General features: G+C 40.9%; 1 protein-coding gene across 1 annotated transcript in view; it reads left to right on the top strand.

Annotated features, from left to right (window-relative positions):
• RBM20 (RNA binding motif protein 20) overlaps window positions 1-10,162 on the top strand; it is a gene marked incomplete at its 5' end in the record, with an annotated part of 42,043 nt that extends 31,881 nt beyond the window's left edge. Inside the window, 3 exons of the mRNA XM_082486405.1 lie at window positions 990-1,109; window positions 1,874-1,995; window positions 5,950-10,162. Of these exons, the coding sequence (XP_082342531.1) occupies window positions 990-1,109; window positions 1,874-1,995; window positions 5,950-6,060 (353 nt within the window). The 3' untranslated portion in view covers window positions 6,061-10,162. The remainder of the gene's footprint in view (window positions 1-989; window positions 1,110-1,873; window positions 1,996-5,949) is intronic.
• Window positions 10,163-11,399: the final 1,237 nt, after the last annotated feature.

Raw genomic sequence — 11,399 nt, 5'->3', positions numbered from 1 at the left:
CATATTTAAAACAATGAAGAAAATTTTGTTCTCATAGCCAGAAATTGCAGATCTTTGAACTACAGGCTTGAAAGGCAGGAAGGGTTTGGTTTGGGCAAAAATATATTTGTTTTATGAGAAATATATCCCTTATCTAGGTGAAATTTGCAATGCAATAGAAATTTTGTCAGGATAAGGGAACCAGTTCTTTGATGTAAGAACTGAAGAATAGGAATCAGACCGGTTTATCTGTAATTCTGTTGTTCTGTGATAACAAATTTCTCTTTTTTTAAATAAAAGCAATTCACATGTTGGAAAGGGAGAGCATCTGTTCTTTTGACTTGCTTTCTCTGCCTCAGCAAATCAATCCACTGTTTTCCATACCTTGAATCTCCTGCCTATGTCCATTAATCCCATCCCTACTGGCCAGGAATGAAAATCTTCAAGTGGCCAAGAGCCATAAAGCAGAAACCATCCCTTGGAGAGCTGAGGGTGGGAGAAGAGTGGCTCCGGGAAGATGACAATGGTGCTGCAGGGGTCCTACCGGAGGAAGGTTTGCTCTGCCCACACAGTTCCTTAGGCATTTGGGGGATTTGCTCTCAGCAGGTCCTGCTGGCCCCCCTTTTCTCAGCAGCCTCTGTGTTAGCCCAGCTCCATCACTGGTCAGGCAATACCATATGTGGCTATGGAGCTGCAGACGGACCATGCTTGTGCCACAGGCATGTATAATGTTATAGATCTATTTAGAGATTAAAATTTTAAAAGAAAAAACATAATGAACATGAAATTAGAAATAGAAAAATGGCCTACTGGGAGAAATAGAGGTGACTGCACAGCGTGGTATAGCTGTTGGAGTGGCACTGAGTAGGCCTCTGGTTTGAATAAAAAAGCATTTTTTCCAGATTTTATTTTATTTATAGATCCACCCAGAAGGTGTTCCAAAGAAGTTTACAAATGTCTCTTTAAACTAAGAAACTGTTTATATTCAATACATTTATTCATTTGTTAAGCAAATTCTAGGTACCTGGAAATGAGATCTCTGGAATACCCGGAGGTAGAGTCTAAAAGAAGGCACTCTCCGCCAGGATGGGAACAAGAGGACGTTTTCACTGAACTCAGCATTCCTCTGGGTAAGTTCAGACACTCAGGCCGCTCTCGGCCTGTGATGCCGCCCACTGCAATACCTAGAGCTTACAACAAGATGTCACTTTAAGGCTATTTGCTATATTTATTTTTCAGAACAGATGTGAGGAGAGTGAAGGAACAGGGTATATGACAGAAGGGTAGCTGTTGAAAGAAATGGGCTTTTGATTATAGATCATTGCTAATTTCATTCCAGATGAATGGCAAAAGATAGCTGTTACTGTTTCTGATGAGATGAAATTAGTTCCCTTGGACTATATATGAAATATATATGAAAAATACTTAGTAATTTAAAAGTCTTTGTCACAGAAGTATTGATTGTACTTTCCATATAAGCAAAGTATTAGTTTTACTATGTAAACACTGATCATGAGTAAAACACCTGGAAGAAGTACATCCTAAAGAGCAATCTGTGTAACTTAAGCATGAATTTACTGCTAATAAGTACTACTGCTATTCTAGCCCTTGAGGTTACACAGTGAACCTTCCTGTCAATATTATGCATGAGAAGGTACATTTTTAAATATGTATAATATCTAAAAGAGAAGTGGAAAGTGTATTTGCAATACACAGGATTTAAAACTGGAGCTCAGTATTGCAAAATTAGAGAAATCGGAGACGTGAATCCAGGATTCAGCCTTCGTATCTATGTCATTTAACTAAACAGCAACGTTTTTCTTTGAAAACAAGTTTATTGTGGAGGTGAAGGTTTTCAACTGACATTTTAACGTAATTCAGAATTTCTCAATAGGTGTGGAATTTGTGGTGCCTAGAACTGGGTTTTACTGCAAGCTCTGTGGACTCTTCTACACAAATGAAGAGACAGCAAAGACAAGTCACTGCAGAAGTACTGTTCACTACAAAAATCTTCAGGTAAAGACACACTTGAAATGAGCTAACAACTGGCTTATGGGGTGGATTGTAAGACAGACGATGCTGCAAAAATTAGGTTTTATTCTGTGGACAGAATTGAGATGAAGTGAAATTTAGATAAGCAAAACATTTCAGTAGTTCCAAATGTTAGCACACTAATTTCGCATTCCCAGATCCTTGAAATCAACTTCTGGATCATAAATAAAATGGGGCTGGGTGATAATTTGATCTTCTTATCATTTGGTCCTCGTCACTAGCACAGCATGCAACTCAGATCTTTAATTCTCTGTTCCTGAGGGTTCCAGACGTTTCTGTCACTGGGAATGAGCCCAGCAGCAGCCTTTCTTATTTCTTAATTTCAAGAGCATTAAACGTGCCAGTTGTTCAATAATGTTGCCAGATTTATTTTTGCATTGGTGTGAATTTCTGCAGCATGTTTCAGCACGCAGTACTTTGTGACGCACAGGCTCTCCAAGGCATTTCCTGTGACCCTTTGAAATCACCTCCCTGTGCTACGCAGAACACCACTACTGAATAATTTCTATAAGGATATGCAGAAGCATGTAATTACTTGTATGGTTTCCACAAGAATAAACCATGAGCATATCGGCATTTGATAACAGCACAGAGAGACCATGGGGCTTGCAGTTCAATCAAAAGACCCTACCTTTATTGCTTTTCAGATTCACAGTTGATAGTATCAGTCATGGCAGCGTGAGCATTAACTGCTCTGTGCTGAGGGCTGAGGTAGCCTTGCTTCTCATCTCCTTGAGTCCCTGGCTGCGTGCAGGGTGTGTACACTGCAGAAGACGCTTCTGTTGGCATTCACATACTCTTAGCAAAAGTCATGAAAGAGCAAAGCAAAGCTGCTCCTCCTTTCTCTGTTCCTTCCCTCTGCCCATAGGAAATGCTGGAGCTCTGCTTCTCTTCAAGTAATAGCTATCTTTCTCTAGGTGGCTAGTAGGCATTGACTTTTCTAGCGACACTCAAGAGACAGATCATTTCTCTGGGAGAATTTTCTTCTTGACTTTCCTGAAGTTACGTGGCTGTAATCACAGAAAGGCCTCTGGCTTTCAGAGCCTGTGCCTGCAGTGCTGCAATGCTTGCTAATAATGGATCCTCCAGGTGTAAGCTTGAAAAACAGGTGCCCAGTTTGCATGCCTTTTTTTGCTTCATACAAAAAAATCCAGAGGGATTCGCCAACCAGAGGTGGCACCACTCAGTGCAGGCTGTGTATCCCATGCAAGGCTGTCCCAGAGAAACTCGTGCTAAAGCAAAGATTGCAACTCCAGCCCCTGCCCCTGACAACTGGTCCCAGGAGAAGAAGAGGGCTTTTTTTTTTTTTCATTTTCTAAGTTATTTTGTTAAAGTTATAGAAAAAAAGGTCCAACTAAAACTGAGTCAGTGTTAAGAAAAACCTCTTTTTCTCTCCATTAAGACATTTCCCATGAGCACTGTGGTAGATACCTAACACTGACTTGAGATGAAAGAACAAAGACCACAAAAGGTGTTAAAATTAAATCTGTCAAATATGGTAATGAAAACAGACTGTTCTGTCGAGCTGTACCTCTTATCTTACTGAATGGAGGAAGTAAACGTCTCATCCAACTTTTGCCCACTCAAGTGGAAACTCAACAAATATTAAATAATTGTTCTGTATTACTAGAACCCTTTCAGTTGCAATAATGCTTATTTATGCACTCAGTGTCAGTCTTCTCCTATGATGACACAATTTAATAAGTGTATCTGCCAACATAAGAACTATGGACTCTAATTTTTACTGTATGTGAAGCTATGGGACTGCTGCTGCAGACTGTCTTTCTGTCTCTTGCCTACATGACAAATACCATTGTCCAATGACAGCGACGTTGTCCCAAATGATCTCATGGAATATTTTATACTTGATTTGCTACTTGTTGTCTTTCACAAGATCTCCTTGGAGCCACATCCAAAATATATGTTCAGTGTTTGGATTTGAACACAAACCTAAACATTTTGTTTACCAGTTTTCTTCCAAAAGCCTTGCTCAGGTGATGAGGGTTTTGTCTTGAAGTAAAATAGTCAATTTCATCTGGGTATGCTGCCCCTTGAAGAACAGAAATCACTGAAAAAAATTTAAGTGTTTCTTTGTCAACCTTGCAGACTTTTTGTAATTTTCCATTCTCTTCAGCTTAATAAATTATTTTCCCAGGTGATATTTATATTTACAGATCACTGCATTTTCTATGTCCAAAAAATCCATCATTTGGCCATCCCTCCCCACCACTACCACAAAAAGCGGTCAGATTCATCTGATGTAAGCTACCTTGGCAACTCAGTGCAGCATTTTACCCTGTTTCCCACTGGCTTTATGCAGTATTCATGAAAAGTTGTATTTAAATGAAAAAAAATTTTTTCCTTGATTGTTATTTTGCTGTAAATTAATCTGAGTGCCTGGTCTATGAACTTCAAAACTGGTAAAAACTGGTGTTTGCGGTACTCATGACAGCTGACAACATCAGCTAAAGGTGGTGGATAAACCTCAGTCTTATTTTGGTGGGTAATCCTTAAAAAACAAAAAGAAAGCATGGGTTATGATGCAATGACAAGCGTTAGTGGTTTATTACAGTTTATGCTGTGCAGATCACTTATCCCAGCCTTTATGGACCCTATATCTCTGTATACTATTCTAACATTTACTCTGGCTTTCTGCCACATGGAATTTTGTACCCAGGGATCAAGACTGAGAGTTGTGTAATTTCCACAGCCAAGTCGCTATATTCAGAGTAACAAGGGTGCAGTCATCATTATGTCAAAGGTATGCCCCTTCATTACCATTACTGAGTCCCTTTCAGATGTACCTTTTACATTTAAAACTTGTATTTATGTGACACAACCTGTCAGACCTAACACAGCCCTTAGTTTTTTTACGTCCATTTCTCATTTCATCTCTTTCCCATGGATGCCATAGAGTAAACTGTACTCTGGGGGAATCCTGCAAGTAGATAAAATTTTGCAGTGATGTGAGATGGTCTTTTCAAAACAAACCAGAATGAATAATCATCTAGAAAAGAGTTTTATGATCCTAATAATGTGCAGGTCAGTTATTCTTGCATGTGGTGTGTGTATAAGTCGTTAATAAGAACATCTCTGCATTATTATGTGGGAATTTCTCGTGTGTCTCTCCATTAGCCACTGCTGAAGAAGCTTCTTTCCATCCATTTCTAGGTCTGTTGACCTTGAATAAACACTTTGAGCACCATTTTCAGACCCACACCAGTTCATCATCCATTTTGTGTGCAGCTCTGCCAACTCAGAGCACTGCCAAAAGGCTGAAAGCCTCACTGGCCATGCCTGTATTATTAAATCACACTGAGTACTTTAAAGCACTGAAAAGCTTTATCGTAGAGAAACACAATATATTTAAGTACTCTAGCCAGACTGCTAAATTGTGTTAATTATTACTGAGTTTGATTATTCCCTTAAAACAAATGTTCTTGTGCAAAAGGTGTATCTCTGAACTGGACATGCTGAAAAGGTAATATATATGCTTTAAATTGTGAATCAGAAACTGCATCTATTTTCTGACACACCAGTCTCATACTAGCATAATTCAGTTGACTCAATGGAGTCAGTTCCTGCTCTATAGCATACGGGAGTAGAGAGTTTGCAAGGAGAAAAGGTGAGGTCTAGTTACACAGACCGATGGGGAGTCATGATCCTCCGGGTTCTGTTACCAGTTCCCCTTGTGGCACGGAGTCAATCACTGAACTTTTGAGGCTTTCCATGTTTCAAGGTAATTTGCCTGACACAGCTGTATTTCCTGGCTTGAATTTTCATCAAAATGGGGCTTCTATGTGTTTTCTTCCCTTCTGAGATGCTGGGAGAGCGTGAGAGCTATGAAAAGGTATAAAGCATCCCACGTTGAATATTTTCAGTTTTGGTAACGGTGCTTTGTTTTTGATGTGATTGCAGAAGTATCTATCCCAGCTTGCAGAAGAGAGCCTGAAAGTGAAGGAAGAAGGTAGCCATCTGCCTCAGGATGACAGTGGCATTGTTCCTCACTTTGCGAAGAAAAAACTATGATGCAGATGAACTGGAAGAGCTATAATGAGTGAATGCTGATACTTTTTTATTATTATTATTTCTATGATATAACTGTCAATTTGCACTGCACAGAGGAGGGGAAATAAAGAGCATGTTCCATGCATCTATGCCCAGAGTGCCATTAAAAACCAAAATGCCTGAAACTGTTTCCCACGGTGAAGCAATGCTGGCATATCTGTAAGAAGTGGAGCAATTCTTTCTCACACTCTGCGTGCTGGGAGTGGTTTCCTTGATTAAATCAGAATTCTCAGGGATTCTTAAAGTTTTAATTCTGATGTAACACATCAGGTCAGGCGGAGTATTTAGAAGCACTCAGCATCCTCCAGTGGACGCTGGAAGGAAAGGAGATGTGACTATAAATAGGCTTAAATGTTGCTTAAAATATCTTCAGCCATTTCACTCATTGCCCCAGTGAGAAGTAGGATTTGCATAGGACATCTAAAGCCATTGTGCTAAAACTAGTCAGTAGATGGCATAATATAAACCCCATCAGCATCCACCTCCATGTGTCTTAGAGCTTGGTGAAGTGATAAAATGTTTGTGTTGTTAAGCACTGACTGTACACTGACTGTGTTGTATGAATGCAGAGGGAGCCACAGTCTGTCCCAGGGACCTTACAGCCTGAACCCAGCACAGCGAGAGCATTTCGAATACACGTGCTGACAGCTAACCTGCTTTGGTTTGCAGCATTTCCCATGGTGTGGTCAGGATGTACTCCAGGTACCGTTGTTTGAAACTCTTCTTTTTGATAATTCTAAAGGGTGCCAACTTTGAGTCTTACAGACTTGAAACTCTCATGAGAGGCTTTTTAAAGTGCCACATGTTCGGACCATGTCTCTTTTAGACATTTTATTCAAGATCCTTGCTTTTGGGGTCTTTTTGTTTTCTTTCAAGCTTGCTTTTTCTCAGCTTGGCAACATTGAATTTTCCTGGTTTTCATGGAAATATGCCAGACTTTTAATATTGTTTTTGTATTTTATTTCCCTGAATTTTTTTAAGGCGAATACAACAACTGATGGCTCACAGAGTGCTGCACTGAGAACACAGGATGCACCAGCAGCTCTGGCATTATTATGAACTATTGTTTCTGCACAGTTGTTGCTTAGTATTTTGCAAAGTCCCTTTGAAATGCACTGTACAAGTTTCTGGTTCATTTCAATAGGGCTTTGTGTAGTAAAGTGAATACGTACGCAAACCTTTGCCAGAATTGATCCCGGAGTTATGCTTTTATAAAATGACCCACGCAATCCAGGCAGATGGGGATTTGCAGACGTATTTCCATTCTTTGCCTGACTAATATTCGTCATGGTAGGTTATGTAAAATTCACTGGTGCTGGATGTCCTGTTTAGGTGTTGTGCAGAGGAAGTAGTTTCCCAGAAGGTTCTAGCCGTCCCTAAGAATGACATGGATGTCGCAAAATATTGCGAAGTGGCTAAATTGCCAAAACTGCTTCCACCAAAGCATTTGTTCCATTATTTCTTGTGCCAGCAGCGATGCCTGTTCTCTGAAGTACCCCATAGCCAGGCAGTGTGTCTCAGAGGTGCCTGGTGTTTTTGCCTGAAGCCCTGTTCCATTTCATGGCCTGTGCTTTCCACTCGTTTTTACCAGAGGTGGGTTCAGATTTCATATTTGGAATTCCTGCTTCTTGCAAGTTGAGGGATTCTTTGCATCCTAGATTCAGACGTGGCCTATCCAAAAGACAAGGGGAAATGAAAAACATTACAGCCTAAATCCTCCTTTGTCCAGACTTGAAGTATGTTAAGACTTGGGTCCATCTGTCATTTAAAACAGCTTTTTTTTTGGTTTTCCCTATGGAAAAAAATAATAATATTGCAAACCAGGTATTTTTCCTTCAAGGGTTGGGTTTTTTTTCTTTGACTGTTTGTTTTCCACATTGCAGTGAAATTTGAGCAGAGGGCTGTTAGGGCGAGAGCTTGTATTACAAGCTGTAAGATTACGAAAATGGCAATAAAGATTGTGCAATTGTCTTCTAAAGCACAGCTCTCAAGATGGTCATGTATCATCTGAATATGAAGTTCCCTTCATGCCCTTCAGCACAATCTGAGCACAAGGGAAGGAAATCACTACAAACACAAGCATCAAATCTTTGAAGCTAACCCTACTATCAAACTGAGGCTCTCACCGGCCTAATGGGAGCTTGTTAGACCATGTGGTTAGGCTTAATTGGATGTGAGACATAGCTGACTGTATATCAAAGTCATGTGCCTCCAGCAACTTTATCCCCAGGTAACCTCAAATGAGAAAAGTATCACTGTTATTATTCTTTATTTGTATTGCAGTAGAAGCTACAGGTCCACTGCCTTTATTATAGGCACAGCACAAATCCACAACAAAGACTTTCCCAGGCCAAAGAGCTTTAAATCAGACTTTCTGAAAACAGACAACAGGTGGATACAGGCAGGCAGGGAAAGCAGTAGGTAACCATGAGATTTTGACTGGCAGCAGAAGAATAATTAAAATGAGTGCTTACCCAGGGGCTTATTTTTGGATTTACAGGAGATGATTCAAACTGCTTTCCCCGTCCTCTGATTCTGAACCACATTCACTCCATTATACACAGCTTGCATATTTAACCTCCTCCTTTTTCCTGACCAGCTGCACTAGACACGCAAAATCCCTTCTTGAGAGAGTGGGCTTTGGTATCCTTCAGTCCCCGATCGCTTAAGTTTTGGTTTCCATCCAGGGCTCCAAAAACTGGATTCTTGACCGAGGCTCACCAGGAACTGTCCTGGTTCCAGATACCTTGTTTGGGTCATGAGTACAGGCCCTTGCTTGCCACTGAGGAAGGAGGAGGCTCCAGATGGCATCTCTGCCCTATGTAGTTTCCTCGTTTGGAGGTAGATGACTCAGGTGAGTGATGCAGGTGCAGCGCCCGGTCCCACAGACGTGATCAGACCCAGACATTTGTAGAGGTGGTTTGGACACCCCGTCTCTTTGGGCTCTGTCCTAACACAACAGCAATCTGCAAAACCCTGGGTATGGCCAAACGGGCAATTCCCCTTCTGAGAAGGTCCTTTCTCCCCGTAAAGCTCGACATTTGAAAGCACTTAAAAGCAGTGTCAAATCTCAACTAGCTCCTAACGATCCCTATGATCAGTTTTCGGCCTGATGTACTTTGAGAACTCAGAGATAATCTCCTTCCCTCTCCAACAGGCCATCATGCAATGCTGACAGGCACTCCTCAACTCCTCAACTTCTCTACTACCTATTCTGCTGAGGAAGAAGGCCACTGTAGGCAGCTGCTCACCTTTCTCAGCTTATGTAAAAATGTGTTGTTTCTTTTGGTTTATTATATTTTAAATCTTGACTTTTTTTTAGTTGGCATAATTAATCATCACTATAATCCACGCTGTTTATTAATACATATATATATATAGCACAAAGCAGGCTCAGGTCTAGCCAAACAAATACTGATATTTAAAAAGGAGCTTCCTTAATATATACAAACTATTTCAACACATCTCAACCAAAGATTGCACTTTTTGAATAGGGACAGTGTTTTTCATCTTTGTGAAATCTGTATTGATCTCAAAGAGTCTTTAATGTCAATCTGCAACTTACCTTCTTTGAAGTAAAAAGTTAACAAAAAATTAAACATTTGCCCCATAAGATTAGACAAAGTTTCATAAAGGCTTTAACACTAAATTAGTGTTAGGCTGGTTATATTCAGGGTTTTTCTATTCTCTAAGGATTAAGGCTGTGATTTGTTGAATTATACTTGAACTGGACCAGATGTACTATTTATTGAGCTTATATAATCTTGTTAATTTAAGTTTTGGCTTGTAAACAGTTGGAATTTGTTAGTACTTGTTTAATTATGTAGGAACTGTCACCAATATTAACTGATCTGTGTAACTGATTGCAAAGTGTTTCAATTTGTGTTTCTTAAAAAGAAAGATTTTAATAAAGAGAATTATAAAGCATATATATCGGTGGGCAATTGTCCCAGCAGCAACATGCTTCTACTTCCCATGCTTCATGGGAGTGAGAAGGAAGCAGGAGGCAAAAAAGTTTGCTTTTAAATACAATTTCTTGAAGTTGTGATTCTTACCAGGTAGCTCCTGCTGCACAGATCGCAAGTGGTTGCCGTCGTCTGGTGCTGAAGTCTGAGCGGTCCACTCTGAAATTACTATTAATTGTTATTACCTACTCCTGTCCCTCTAGGTATGTCCTCGCTTCCCTTTGTATTTCTGAATGAACTGGGCAAGCTGTCTGTCCCCACTGGCCTTTCTCTGTCTGAATCCAAGTTGTCTTCTCATCCTTCTGAAAGCACCATATAAAATCATCCCCAGCCAAACACCTTCTCCACGTCATCTCAACCTAAGTTTACCCTGTTTCCCTTGCACTCTCCCTCAGTCTTTGCTGATTTTTCTTCTTTTCAGCATACTATCCTCCCTGGTGTCCTCCCAGCTCTGCAGGGACCTTTCCCACTCCCTGTCCTCCCTGGCTCACTTCCATCACCAGCAACGGGAGCACCTGGGAGGAAATACCCAACCTCAGTCAGGGTGACGTAAAGATGCGCTTGTACTAAACATTCAAAGAATTCAATGAGGACAAAAGCTGAGGAGAAATTTAACCTCCAGCTTTGATGAATTAACTCAGCAGCAGACATTAGGAGGAAGACTGAAGTGAGGCAATGTCCAGTCCATGTGCAAGGCATGGCATGGGGCACCATTGAAGGACAAGCTATACCTCCCATCACCCGCTGAGGGAGGGAAATGGGTCTGTCTGCCCCACTGAGCAGCCGGGGAAATGGGTCATGGGCAACAAGACTGGCAGTCAGGTTTTCTGACTTCCCAGTTCATCAAATACTGCTTTAGCATCTTTTAAGTAACTGTTTTGCAGCGAGGCACACATGTAACGTATTTTAAGCACAAACGGTTTCAGTTCTTCTGTTCTGGATGTACCGAAACCTTCATACGTGTGATTTTGATACCATCTCATCGCAGCTATGAATCTGCCTCGCTCTAGAAATCAGGCAAATCAATTTTGTAAGTGTTAACTTGGCACCATATATCCGTACCAAAAAAAAATTCCAAACTGTGGTGTTCGAAACATGAGTTTCCAGTCTGGATTTTGTCACACTTAATTTTCTTGGTGAAAAGGGGAACTCAGGTGTGAAAGACTTCACAAGTGAACCCCAGCCCTCACCCAAATACCACCTTAGCTGTTTGACACAAGGTGTGCCCAACCTCACTTGGACAGCTGGGCTGTAACCCGCCATCCCACCAGACCGGCAGAGCAGACCAAGTCAAGGGTGTCTGAAACCAGGAGCCTTCCCTGGGAAGCTGACCGG

The sequence above is a fragment of the Vanellus vanellus genome, assembly GCF_965231255.1.
Source record: "Vanellus vanellus genome assembly, chromosome: 7".
Classification (NCBI taxonomy): domain Eukaryota; kingdom Metazoa; phylum Chordata; class Aves; order Charadriiformes; family Charadriidae; genus Vanellus; species Vanellus vanellus.
This window is presented reverse-complemented; position numbering and strand designations above follow the sequence as displayed.